Here is a 15,165-nt window from a genome sequence, read left to right on the forward strand (position 1 = left end):
TAATTCGACATAAAGACCCCAATTTTGCCTAATATTTTTAAAAACAAACTTTTAACACGATCAATAAGAAAATAGTAGTTTTTAGTACTGCTAGCATAAAAAGGATACACCCATTCCAGTTTAAGCCTCTTGGCTGGTAGTTCTACTTTTGCTTCCAAATTGTATGATTCCACTTGATCTTTGGGCATGTACATGGTAACAGGACGTCCACGCAGAAACATTTTTACATATCCTTCTTCTACAAAAAGGATCAGAAATGTTTAGATAGTTACACATACAAACTTCAACAAAGATTTCTCCTCCAACCATTCCCACCTAACATTTCAGTGAATAATATTTTTACATAACATGGCATTTCAAACTTATATAATATGACATACAGCTTCTTGTTTTTGTTTTTAGTCACAAACTAATGCTGGATAGGGGTTATAAAACAAAGGGCATGAAGTCCCCTTTTGCGCTAAATATTTTGAGATTAGTAGCAAACTGTTCAAGAGGACTATGCAACAAAGAACTATAGAAATGAAAGGATTAAGATCAAACCATTACTTTCAGGGAAAATTAATGCCGTATGTACATATTTTCTTTTTATACCACAACTGAGGAAAACGCCAAAGTAAAAATTACAATTAACGCAGGAATGTCACTTAAAATTCTTTTATTTATTTTTGATGGATATTTACATTTCTGAGCATCAACATCTAAAAAAAATACTTTTCAATGCTTAGTTGCATTCTTTGCATCTTAGTGTAAAGATGTACTTTACACTTGATACATTATGTGAAAGGTACATTAAGTATAAAGAACACAAACAATTAGTAAAGAAGAATCATGTTGACACACATGCAAGAACAGTTAAGTGCTTAAAGCATAGCTAAACATTGAAACAGGAATGACAACACTGAAAACATATTATCAAAAGAAAAATGACGTACAGGAAAGAAGCTACAAAACTGAACTTTGCTGATAGAAAGTAAATATTTATAGGAAAAAACACTAGAAATACTGAAGTTGGGGATCTTATAAGAAATATGTCTGAGAACAGAAGCATGAATTAATAACAGATCTGAAAGTACTGACTGGGGGATTTCATGGGGCTTATAAAACTAGGAGATCTAGGAAATGGCATGAAGGTCTGACTAGGACTTTTAGAAATTGGCAGGGGCAAACAGGGTGTCTTGTGAACTTCGGCTGAAGTTTGTCCAGATTCAAAACTTGCTGGCTCCTGCTGCTCCATCGGCAGATCAAGGGATTCAGCCTTGCCCTCATGTGAATCAAGCAGTTTTGGAGTCAGTGACATCTGTAGAGTTACTAGACAGAATAATCATGCACACAGAGGAAATGGAAGGGCAGAAGTAACAAAATTATGTAAATAAAACTTACACAATTTAGGTCTGTTAAAATTATGCTAAGGATTTTCAAGTATCATTAACACGCATGCCAGTATTATTTTAACTTTAAAAGCTAAAAGCTGTGTTTTAATAGGAGTACATGCATGCATTATTGGCTCTACTCTCGTTTATATCGAGAATTCATTCAATAAAGAAATGCCATATGTTTAAACTATATTTTGCTATTGCCTGCAGAAATGTATGTGCTTTGCCTACAGACTGTAATCCCTTGGGGTCAGGAATCTAGTTGTTCTGCCATAGCACTGCTACTGCCAATGTCATGTATAACTATGGCTCTATATAAAAAAACTAATAGTTTTTTAATTGAGATTTCTAATGAAAGAATGGAAGACAATGTTAAAAGTGGACACAACTAAAATGTTAACAGATGTGTGGAGCTGAAGATGACTGATAACACTGAAGACATGTTTCACTATATACAAATAATTAAATTTCTAGTTCTCTACCAACAAACAAAATATGCTCTTGTATTGCACAAAATAGATAACTATACCACTGTTTGTATTAGAACGTGATACCCCTCCGATTAGGGCCTAGGCTGAGAATATATTACCAACACTAAAGACACTGAAGCATTATGAGACAGTATATTTGGAAAGTTAATAGATTTTAGTGATGATAATAATCATGATTATTGAAAGGTAGGGGAGGAAGGAGTTTATTATGAGAACTGCTTTGGTCACTTGAATCTCAGTGACCTTTACTATTTGGACTACTAAAGCATGAAAACTACACATGCAATGCCACACATTCCTTTCCCCCTACTTTCCATAGCAAAGGTAATTAAATAACAGATCACTATAAAGCTATACATGTAAAGGCACAGAGGCATCAGAAAACTAGAAACAAGAACCAAGGACCAAATTTTTAAGTAGCCTGTACTTCTGCACCCACAAATTTTGTGAGCCCAAGCAAATACAGGTGCAAAGGATTGCAAAATAAATAAATAACATTTTCTTCTTTTAGGTAGTCAGATATCTTAGAGCTAAGTGGATCTGCAATTGAACCCACTATTGGTTGCAGACATAAAACTGCATGATGAATACATAGTGGTGGCATTGAGGCCCCTTCAAAAATTTAGTCTTGAGAGTAAAACAATCATTCCTTTATAAGGGCTTAGACTTAACTGATGTAAAGCTAAAAGATGCAGGTTAATTAAAAAGTTGTTAAGAATAAGCAATTTCTAAAATGCAAGACAAGAAAGATCTCTGGTTATATCACAGATACAAGCTTCAGACATGTATCAACTGTGCATATTTACTGTTCAGTTCAATTATGTTTCAGAAATCAATACTATACATTTACTAAACATAATTCTGTATTACTATACTGTGCAAAAAGCATTTAAAACTGGTTATATACCTAGTTCTGCTTACTGATAATTCTGATAAGTCTACAATCTACCAAGGAAGATAGAGAAGGGGAAAAAACAATGCTTCTATAAGCATACATTAGATTTGCAGCAAAACAGCAAACAGAGCAGGTTCTATATCATACGGCATGTCAGCAGAAGTGCAAAACAGCATTTCAAACACAGTGAGACATCCAGGTGCTGCCCTATAGCTCTCTCAACACTGAATTTTAACAAAAGTTATCTACCAAAGTCAACCAAAATCTAAATTATAACCCATTGTTATCATTAAAGTGCACCTAAGGGTTATAATTCAGTCACTGTTACATGAATATTTTTAACCTTACTCAAAATAAATTGAAGAGCTTTAACTTTGCAATAAAAAACATATATTGGCTGTATAAAAATACAGCTTCTGTCACCCTGGTAACAGTTTTGCTTAGAGAGCTATGAGGTTTTAGAAGTGACGCCTACCTTTGCAGTGTGTCACGCGGCGCTTCCCTTGTGATTACAGAGACAGAGACAGAAGTGCTAGATAAAGATGTGTTTGAGTACAGTCAGGCTCACCTACACCCCTGCTTTACTGGTTGTTCAGCTGTATCCTATTAGAGGCTAACCTGTTGCTTAACTAAACATTGACCCATGCATTCAATGGAATGTGTGTAACTGCATTCAAAGCTGTTTTTAGCCAACAGCAATACATTTACAGATATTTTACCATTAAAAGACTGGTTTAAGCTCCATTATCAAACTGCATGCTAAAAATAATTAAATATTTAGGAATTTTGCCTAGAAAAAACCCTCTAACTGATTTCAGAGGCTTTGCCTGATTGAGAAGGGTATGATCAGACTCACATAGGTTAAATTACTCATTCAAGTTATAAATCTCAATGGACATTTTTTTAAACAAATATTAAATCCAAAGGTGCTTTTTTACAGGACAGTGAAAAAGAAAAAAGTGACTATGAGTCAAAATTCCAAATGTAGCATATCAGAAGCTATTTTCTTGTTCTAAAACTTAAGTGTCCAGGAGGGACTTGGGCTGTGATGCAGAGAAACAATAAGCACATGAGTAGTCCCAATGAAGTCAACAGGACTACTTAAGTGCTTGGTGTCAGGCATAGGCTTGTGTGCTTCGCTGGGCTGGGGCCTTGATTACCAGTCCAATAAACAGAAATCCTCAATTTTTAACTTAAGTATAATTATAGTCTGAAAAATAACTGTAAATAGGCCATGTGCTGCACAAGCAGATTGGTTCTCAGTGTGCATTCCATCACGCTTGCTTAGTCCACTGACAAAGTAAGTTTTTACTACTTTTTACTTTTGCTTGGCTCTGCAGAGCCAACAGGGAAATGAACTGTGCTCTGCTTTGTCTCACACGCCATAAACAGGATTGTTTGTAAAGTTTCAATGGCAGAGCCAAATAAACTCTGTCCTCATTTACATTTACAATGTGGCCAGCAGAACTTTATTAATTGTGATGATTCATGAGCAGGAAAGAAAACAACCTTGACTTTCAAGTCAAAAGTTGAGCTTCCAGAGCTGCAGTTAGAAAAACAATATTTTTATTTGTAACTTGGCAATTTTTTTTAGGAAAGAACAGAGACATAAATATGAAATCTCTCAATTGCATTTGCCCATTTTTATGAGTAGAATCACACTTAAAATATTGTATAGTGCAGAGTCATAGTCTGAGCTTCACATATACTTCAACCCACAAAAACCTTAATCCTCTTGTAAAGAGGAATATCCCTATTGGGTAAGAAGACAGTTTCCATTTTCATGGCTTTTCATTCTTGGCTTTCTTGCCAAAAAGGATTCCAGTCGTAATGCAGACCCATTGGCCACTAGGAACTAGACTGAATGACCAACTCATTGAAAGTAGGCCACTAGTGGCCTGTAAGTGAAAGGCTCTGAATCCTTATGCTGATTTTCCTTTTAAATCACTGTACAAATAAAAACTGTATCAGCATGCAAGTTCTCCCTTTAGAAATGGAGAAAAATAAAATAGAACCTACCTGCACTGAACATTGGTTCCTTGGGTTTGCTGTGAAAATAATCAGGGAGTTTTCTTTTAAAGTTTTCATGCACACAACACTTTTTATATGCCATAGTAACAGTTCATATAATTTTATAAAATCAATTAAGTAAAAAGCACATACAACATTTGGACATGGCAAAAATAACATTTTTCTTGTGGTACCCTGCAGCTCACAAATGCCAAAACTTTTTTTCATATTTATTGTAGTACCATTTTCACATCTCTGGGGTCCCAGCCTCTCTCCCACTTGGTGTCAAGCTTTTTCCTTTGAAAATCTAATCCAGCTATGGCAGACATTAAGAATCTCTAGCACCTACAGTATCCCATCATCATTTTGTCCATCAGCCACCAATGCTTGCTAGTCCAAAAATTGTACAACTACACCAGAAAAGAAAGATATTCTATTTTTAAAAAAGTATCTGTATATCAGTGTGACAGTGGGCCTCTGTCCATAATTCATAGTTTATTTACGAAAAAAAACCCCAAAACCCCGTAATGGGGGGGAGGGGAGAGAATTAAGAAGCCTGTCCAAAAGTGGGTACAACCAGCTGAAGTAGTCTGTGAAAGGTGGTATCTGAGCTAGGTTGGTAAGCCTTTGAAAGGCAACTATCAATCATTATTAAGTGTTTCCTCTTCCTCAGTGGATCACCTCCGAAAAGTAGAGACTAAAGCTGTTTACAAACTTGTATGTGTGGGTGTGTTTTAAAACTATTTGCAGGGGCACAAGAAAGGAGTTGCTATCTAGACAGTATGCAATGCTGACAAAGAGACCAAAGTAGTCAGAGAGAGAGAGGATTGTTTTCAAGAGATGTAAGCTATATTCATTTTCTCTTTCCCACCCCCCACTTCTGTAACTAAGCTGAGCACAGCTTGTCTAGTGTCACTTATGAGAAGTGTAAATCTAGATATGTGAAGCAAACAGTTTCTTTTAATTCCATTTTCTCTATATTTAATAAACCTTTAAAATTAAAGATTACTATGGTATATTTCATACAAATGACCCCAAAAGAAAAGAGAACACAGTCATCTCTAAGGAGAGGTGTGGACGAGTAAAGGATTTCTGAAACTGAAGGGACCATCATGACCATCTAGGTTGATCTCCTGCACATGGTAAGCCACAGAACCTCACCTACCCACTTCTATAACAGGCTCATAACCTCTGACTGAGTTACTGAAGTCCTGAATTCTTGACTTAAACATTTCAAGTTACAGAGTATCCACCATTTACTCTAGTTCAAACCGGCAAGTTACTCATACCCCACATTGCAGAGGAAAGTGAAAAAACCCCAGGGTCTCTGCCAATCTAAACTGGGGGAAAATTCATTCACAACCACAAATATGTCAATTAGTTACACCCTAAGCATGTGGGTGAAACTCACCAGCCAGACACCTGGGAAATAATTCTCTGTAGTAATTCAGAACCCTCCTCATCTAATGTCCCATCTCTGGCCATTGGAGATATTTGCTAATAGCAGTCGTGGATGGGCCATATGACACTGTAGGCAACCTCCATCATATTATCCCCTCCATAAACTTATCAAGCTCAGTGTTGGGATAGTGCTGAATTACTATATAGTATTGCAATGGACACATTTGATGAGCCTGAGTGCTATAGGATTCTGGGAGCAGGGCCTCTCAGCACTAGACAGTAGAAAAGCATTGAGAAGGCCAAACTTGCACTTGGCACTGAATGTTTGTCCAGGCCCTGTCTGTGCAACTGTGCTGACGTGGAAGACCAATGGTAATGGTCAGCCAATGGCCAGTTCACCTAGTTTGTACACGTGGAGGTGGGTAATGGTGAATCTGGAACTAACTGACCTGGGTCAAGTGACCCTGTAGAACAGCACAACATTAGGTGTCCTGGTGAGTAGTTAATGAGAAAGTGAATGTCAGCCAATCCATGTTGCCCACTCCCAAATGATGAATTAATTATGAGATGCTAGATGATACACTAGCAAAGTATATGAAATGAAGCATCCCAGAGCCAAAGAAAACTTGATTAAAGCATATCACTAAAATTAACTATAAATTTTATCCTTAACAATTACTGTTAAAAAACTATCTAAGCTACACTAAAACCTTTAACTAATGATCTAATCTAGGCACTAAAGACAGAACTGGGAAAGCCCAGAATGGTCCCTAATCAGTCAACTGGTCATGGTTGAAAGGAATTTCATAAAGAATAGCAGCACTATATTGTTGTATGATCCTCATTAACGTTAATGTTTTTATTAACTTTCTGTGAGGTAGAATAGTATTAGTATTCTCCCCGTTTTACAGATGGGGATGGAGACACAGAGAGATCATGGTTTGGCCAAAACCATGTACAAACCCTGGGACAGAGGCAGGAGATGAACTCAGCTCTCCTGACTGCCATTCCAGTGACTTAGACAGAAGACTACCCTCCCAAGACCATCCTACATGTGGAAATGACTCAGCAGACATTTGTCTCCCCCAGTGATTCTGCATTGGAGAGCCAAGGTAGCAGCACCAGAAGAAGAGAGTGTTTCTATGCCAAGGTGTTAAGGTACTGGGCTTCCCTTCATCCCAAGCCCTCTGTACAGCATCTGCACATAGGTTTCTTCTCTCCACTCAGGCTCCTGGAAAATCTGTCTTTCCAAAGGCCCTCTCAACCCCTTGTATCCCTGCAAAGCCTTACTCAGTCTGCCTGCCTCTTTTACACATCATACTACCCAAAGCCCTCATCTCTCTTCCAAAGCCCCACCTAAACCTGCTTCATCATGGATACATGCAGGACAATGTCAGCAAATGTAAGTAGCAGAAAGATCTGAGCTATTCTGTCACCTAAACTTTGTGGAGCTCAAAGCTGTTATTACTGAATAAAAATAACTTTTTATTTGTTTAATTTTAAAGATGGTCTGTGTCCAAAAGGTTATCACCATGTGTGTGCACAGAGTTTATGAGCTCTGTGATAATTTATCTAGAAAGAATAAAAAAATAAGGAAAACAGACAAAATTTCCAAAATGGAGTTTACATGTGTCTTCCGCAAAAGTTAGTAAATATTTCACTAAAATAAATATGGAAACTTCAATTGTCATATAAAGAGTTTTGTGCCAAACCTGGAAACGAAAATCAGTTTTAAAGTTTGAAATTGAGATTTTAGTCCTGCTTTACATGAAAATCTCAACATAACCTTAACTATGGAGACGTTACCTATGCCTACATAATGAATATGAACAGTCACTTTAATATTTGCCAGAGGCTGGGATTGGCCAATGGGATGTATCACTTTATAAGACCTATTCTTTTCATTCCCACTGAAGCACCTGGCATTGGCCACTGTCAGAAGACGGGATACTGAGATAGATGGACCATTGGTCTGACCCAATATGGCCGTTCTTATGTAATAATCTGCTAACGTATCAGCAGAGGGCAGATATGATGCCCTAGTCAAGTGATTGCATTATCCCAAGAGAAAAATCATGAGAAGCAGCATGAAGAAGCCCAACAACATATTGGAAAGAAGGTTTTATAACTCTAAGCTTTTTTGGCATTGCTGTATGCAACTCAAAATTCTCACACTGCTCATGGCTTGGAATGCAATAAAGCAAAAAAAAAGTGTAATCTCTTAATTTGAAAAAGTGTTTAGATGATGAATACTTTAAAACTCCCCTCTGTTCAACATAGAATAGGCATCTTATGTCTAATTGTTGTATCACTAGAAAAGCCAACCTTTCAATAGTTACTTAATTAAAACTAGTTACTTCATTATTAGGACAGTCAGGGTGGGGAGAAGGGAAACATTAAAAACATCCCATACTTTTCACTGTTCTTTTTACCACTAGAAGAACTGCTGGTGGATCCAGTGCGATTGCGACTGCCTTTGGAATCTCCATAGCTTTCCCTTCGACCTCCTGGGGATACACGTTCAGCTGAGCTGGTTCTTTTGACAGTACTAACAAAAAAGGGAGTAAGTTATATAGCAATACATATAAAAGGTATTTTATTACAAAATAATTTTGATAAACTATACCTCAGAAAGTTTAATTGCACTTTTAATTACTTTCTAGCACAGATAATAATTTAGATTGCTAAGAACAGAACTGCAGAAGTTAGAATAATTTGCTGGGTGTCTACTGCAATAGAGATCAATGTGGCTGCTTTTTTGCTTATTTTTCAATCTACAAGATGTGCTGTACTAGCATCAGTGATGCCAGTGGAATATCCACTGCTCAGGTAATACTAGATTGCTGAAGCAGCATATCAAAGAGGTCACACTTACAATTTTTGTACATCAGTCCAAACTACCTAAATGTACAGAATGGAGTGGTAGATTTAAAAAGAAGGTATAACACATGACATTCCCAGCCAGGTTACACATAATTCTCAAAGTAGGTCAAATTTTGAGTGCTAATAAGTTGACCATGTTTCTTCATATCCATTCAATCATTAATTCACTATCAAACACTCTACACTTTACTTTCAACCCAGTTTTAATATACCCAAAGAACTGAGAGTTCTTAAATATTTCTGCAGTTTCAATCATTATCTTGTCAACATCTGACACTCCTACTTACATTTATGAAAAAAAAAAGATCCTAAAAAGGTATCTTTCCCCCTTTTTCTCTGTGAAAGAGTTCTCAAAGGGCTAATCTTCCCTTCCAACCTTTTTTCCTCCAAACGTATCTGCCAGGAGGGTTTTGCATCACTCTTTAGTGTGTCTTCAGCATCCAGCTCTTTTTACACAAGATTCAATGATAAGCAGTTTTAGTAACCAGTGAAATAGATGGCCACATAACTCTTTACATTTAAAGGGGGAGAGAGATCACTGTGGTCACTTCACCAACTTGCCAGACCTGAACCACTGTTCTCTAGCTGATAAGTTGCTACCTAACCCGTCACTACTCTGAAAGGATGTTTCCATTTATGTTAAAGTCTACATGGTCAGGAACATCAGATGCATCCTGGAAAGCTTTATGCCAACTACCATATTCTCTCTTTGGAGCATCTAAAGGTGCTGCAAATTGTTTTGGATGCATTTTGGTACAAAAAACAAACACAATGAAAATTATTAAGTAGAAATAAGAATATTCTTTTGAGTGATGAAGTGACGTAAGAAAACAGTGAGTTGCTAAGCTGCGAAGCTAGGTGGGAAAAATAAATTGCCAACAAGGAAACGATGGCAGTAAGGGATCAAATCTTGCCTTCACTTTAGTACATTTTAGGCTGACCTGGATGAAAGAGATAAATGTGGAACACTCAAAGCAAGCTCCTCCAACCAATCAGATAAAATATTGGTAGCCAGAACATAATGAAAACATTTTAATTCATAATGTTGTCCCATTTTAATTTTGCTCCAGTTACAAACTAAGGCCCTGATCCTGAAAACATTTACTCTTATGAGTGCCTTTACTTGCCTGAGTTGCCCACTGAACTTCATGACATTACACCAGTGCATAAAATTAAGCCTATGCATAAGTGTTTGTAGAATCAGGGCCTATATTTTGTATTATGTTCACTAGCTGTGGAATGAAAAGGTAACATCACTTAATGGTACTACATGATGTCTTTAAAGATGCAACTTGTTGCATTAATGTCAGATAATTTGTAAGTTACAGAACACATTTTAATCTCACTTTAAATGTCAAAAAATTAGCAACAACTATTAAATAGCTGTAAAATTGTGGACGAAAGTGAAAATGACAAGTTTAACACACGAAATGCTGCCTTCTTTCTGGATAAAGAAGTTTCATTTTAAAAGTATATTAATATGGAAGGGCAAAAACAATTTTCTTAAATACAAAAATATTTTTGCAATTAATATTCTATCATTAATGGTAATGTTTGAATTTGTGTTTAAATATAAATAATTTCAATTTCACTTGTAATGTTCTTAAACTCAACCTGAAAACAAAAAATTACAAGGACAAATACTAAGAGAATTGAAATTAAGAGTGCCTTCTTCTAACTAAAGCACTGTTTTCAGTTAAAAAATGTGTGACAGTTTGAGAAATTTGAAACTTATTCTCAGAAAAGTTCCACATAAAACTGATGGTTAAGTATGACTTTGCTATTGACTAATAGTACTTCATTAATAATGACACAGTATGTTAGACACTGATACTAACACATGCATTCTAATATATCCCTTGTGCATCCTTGATTATGATTATGTGCCAAAATCTAACCCCAATTACACCTATTAATAGAAAATAAGGGGAAAACCACAAGAAAAATAAAAGACAATGCTCCCTGTTGAGGGATATTTCAGGGAAACATCATTTCCTTTAGCATATCATGTATTTTTCTCTGAAGTGGACATTTCTACTGCCCTTAAATATACAATATAATTATCATAGGCTTCAATTTAATGTTTAAAATGGTACTTATCAGTTTTAATACATTTCAATACATCTTAAAATAATGGATGGGTGAGATCACCCTAAGGGAGAAATTAATGAAATAAAGGATGGTCCCTTAAAATAAGGGATGGGTGGTCACCCTACTTATGAAAGCCCTTTATTATTTTATAGGATCCAAGGGAATGCTAGGAAGAAACAGAAGGACATAGTCCCTCCCTCACTGAATTTACAATTTAGATTTTAGACTTGACACAATGAGCAATAGTTACAGGCAGTAGGGAAGTGAAGAGGCAAGAAAAGAAGAGGGTTACGGCAACACCATTACTGTTAACTCAGTTTAAGGATGCACACATTTTGGTAGGTTTAATACCTTATTTTTATATAATTAAAAATTAAGATGCTACAGTGAACACTATTGACATGCTTGTTCTGGACATAGCAGATATACTGATACTTCAAGTGGAAATTAAATGAGAAGTGTATGGATCACAGAAACTAGGGCACTGACTTATAAGGTTATACAAGAATAACTGAGTGCAGAATTTGGCCTTCATGATTAGTCTCAAGAAAAGATAGTTTTTAATGGTACAAAACCAGGATAAAAAGTTTTATTATAAGTACAATACTTAGGAAATAAGCTGCAATAAGCAAATATGTTTGAAGGAATGTCCATTACGAAACATCATCACTATAATGGAGATAGTGTTAGCATGAAAAGTAGAGATACCATTATTTAGTTAACTACTTCGTAAAAGTTCTGATGTGTTTAAAGAAATTGGTTATGAATATACGTTGCAAAATTTATTCCTGAAAATACTAACGGTTGTAATAATTACTACTATTATGTATTATAATATAAAGACCACCACTAAAGTAACCATCCTGTACAGATAGCTATGACAGGAGGGGAAACGTACTGAATTATGACACTACAATACTACTAAGAATCCCTCACCTTAGAGTAGATTTTTTCAGTTTGCATGCATTGAGAAGATTCACAGATCTGTTTAATCCATGACTGAGAGGTGCATAAACAAAGCAGAATAAAAGTGAATACAAGTGTGGAAGCAAGACACATTTAAAACAAACTTACAATTAAAGACACACATAGTTGCACATCCAAGACATGAAATTACATGCAAGAGCGAAGTATCATGGATTTTATTGGCTCCTCAGTAAGATATGTGGTCAGTCCAAAATATGTATTTACTATCCAACAATATATCTTTGCATGACAAGAATGTTCAGCAATTCTCTATATATGCTGACTATATCCACGGCTTCAACAAACAGCCTAAGTTCTCTTGAAAATCAAAGCGGATATCATAAGAAACAAAATGGATAATATCAAGCTAGAGAACAAGACACTATTACTACTCACATAGCAAGGATAAGCATAAGAATATAAATCATTACATATATACACACACACAACACAACAGTGTGGTAATGGTAGAAATATTTAGGATGGTTGCATTGAGCAGTGATGAAGTCACAAGTTAGATAAACAAGGCAATGAAAGCCTATGGCAGTAAAGCTTTTATACCATATTATTTTATATAAAACTATTTTACAGATATTTGAGAAGGTTTAAAAACATTGGAGTCATTTTTTGTATCCCTACTAGGAAAACAAGGTACTATATATTTACCATAAGTAACTTCACAAAACTCAGAGGGAGAAGAAAACATCTAAAAGTAACCTGAAATAGCTTTTCTATTAAAAAGGTCAAAGTTTTAAAATCTAATATATTGGGTCTTTCCAGGACTAGCACAAGTGCTACCCCCTGGCTGGAAATAGTTTCCCCCCAAAGGCATAAAGTGCCTAATTCTATTTCTTGGAGCTTAAGCCCTGTCCAGGGCTGATAGCAGCCCATCTTGAATCAAAGACCAGTGTAATTGGGCAGGTTGGGGGCGGAATTAGGAAACTTGTGTAACAGGCTATTTAAAGAGTGGCAGATGTTTGAAGCTGTTCAGAGGTTTGAATAAGTCTTGGTGGAGATGGATAAGTGGACAGAATGGAGGTGCAATGGTCAAAAGGTATCTGATAAACTAATTCATCACATTATTTTTTGTAGTGGGCACTCAGTAACAGACTTGAAAGTTGCCATACTTCAACAAAAAAACTTCAGAAACAAACTTCTACACGAAACTGCAGAGCTGGAACTCATATGAAAACTTGACACTATCAGACTAGGTCTGAACAGAGACTGGCAATGGCTAGCCCACTACAAAAAATAATGTTCCTGCTTTTGGCATTCACACCTTCCCATCAACTGTTGTGAATGGGATTCATCCACCCTGATTGAATTACCTCATTAACACTTGCTCTCCTCACTGTGATTTAACTCACCCATCCTTGAATGTGTACATGTACCTACCTAACTGAAGTTTCTACTTCATGCATCTGACGATGTTTCTGCCCATTAAAGCTTATGCCCAAATAAATGTGTTAGTCTTTAAGGTGCCACAGAACTCTTGTCATGCTTTTTATAGTGGGGTTTTTTTTTGGTACCAGTTTCTTTACTCAAGCACGGAGAATGAGTGATTGTTTCCTTTTGAAAGCCAAGGTACATTCTAGTCTAAAGACTACACCAGAATGCCTACTGAGCAAGATATGGCCTGCATTCTCTTCCCCTACATTTTCTCCTCTTTTACTTTTGACTAATGGAAACAAACCTATCCCAAATCAGCTCCAAATCTAGATTTTAACTGTGAACAGAAAGAATTGCACTGTGTGCTGGACTGCCTTGGAACACAAACTTTGTGTTAGATACTGAACTTCAAGCCGCTTTATATCTTGAGGAGAAAAAAATGAGCTGTTCACGACACAAAATTCTTCTTGTATTCTGAATGGGAATTTCAAATAATTATTCCACGTACATAAACATATTGTTCAGAATAATATAGGCAGTATACTAAATGCTGATATTCAAAAACATCCAAACCATTTGCCTGATTGTACAGTAAATAATTTATACCTATGTAGCACTTACACTGAGATGCTCAGGTGGAAGGTGCCAAAGCACAAATATTAGGGCTGGATATTGAAAGGTGCTAAGTACCCTCAACTCTGAGATCAATTGGAGCTGAGCGTGCTCAACACCTTACAAGATCATGTCCTTATTAATGAATTAAGCCTCCTAATAGCCATGTGAGAATGGCTGGTATCATACTGAATTTACAGATTGGGAAACCAAGGTACCAAGTGATTTGTATAAAGTCACCCAGGGAGTCTGTGGTAGAGCTTGAATAAAAATCTGTGAGTTCCAGTTCCATGCCTTAGCCACAAGTTCCTTACTCCCCCCACCCTCCATCTCTGTTAGTGGAAGAAGTCACTTCCAATTCAAAAATTAAGTACCAAATTAGTGAACCAGGTGAACTCTAAACCAGATCTCTTTACTATGGTAAAGCGAATGAGAAGGACAAGAATGTGGGTCCAAATGAGTTAGCCACCAAATTTTAAATGTATTTTAAAAGAAACTGATGTCAAGAGACACCTTGATCCAGTTTTAGTTGTCCTAAATTGCTAAATAACAAGTGACACAGGACTAGGAATCAGGGATTCTTGAGAACTAATCCTTGCTCTGATAACGCAGTCCTGAGCAAGGCAATTGAAAGAGACTCCATCTTTTGGAATTCTAGTCAATTTTAAAAAATCACTTAAAAGTAGTTTTAGGTATGACACCTGCCTCCAAAAACCCTATTAACTCTGTGATTTTACAATAATATATTTCTGGTTGTTTTAAAAGATGTCTCTCTGTCTTCCTATGCTGGGTGAAAGATCCACATCAACCGAGGGAACTGAATGACTATTCAGGGGAAACAGTGACAAAGAATGTACACGAAGTGCTGTCAGACACACAACAAACTGAAGAATTAACAATTTTTCAGTTATACTAATCCTAAATGTTATTTGTAAGTAACAATAACAGGTTTAAAAAAATTCATACAGAAGTACAATTTGACTTCATCCCTTCAATTTCTCGGCCTTAGATTCAGCACCTGTAAAATGAGTATGATAATTCTATCTTTCAC

General features: G+C 36.2%; 1 protein-coding gene across 3 annotated transcripts in view; it reads right to left on the reverse strand.

Annotated features, from left to right (window-relative positions):
• Positions 1–15,165, reverse strand: part of EML1 (EMAP like 1) — a 103,158-nt gene that overhangs the window by 36,012 nt on the left and 51,981 nt on the right. The window contains exons 5-8 of one of the 3 annotated variants that reach the window (XM_067555063.1): positions 8,587–8,721; positions 4,782–4,810; positions 3,238–3,264; positions 109–238 (exon numbers count right to left, since the gene is read on the reverse strand). In XM_067555063.1, coding sequence (XP_067411164.1) covers positions 109–238; positions 3,238–3,264; positions 4,782–4,810; positions 8,587–8,721 — 321 coding nt within the window. Of the gene's footprint in view, positions 1–108; positions 239–2,862; positions 2,956–3,237; positions 3,265–4,781; positions 4,811–8,586; positions 8,722–15,165 lie in introns of those variants that run through there. The other 2 variants (XM_067555064.1, XM_067555065.1) reach the window with 2 other exon arrangements.

This window comes from Emydura macquarii, unplaced genomic scaffold (genome assembly GCF_026122565.2).
Source record: "Emydura macquarii macquarii isolate MOO-44397 ecotype Brisbane River unplaced genomic scaffold, CSIRO-AGI_Emac_v2 contig_1551, whole genome shotgun sequence".
Classification (NCBI taxonomy): Eukaryota; Metazoa; Chordata; order Testudines; family Chelidae; genus Emydura; species Emydura macquarii.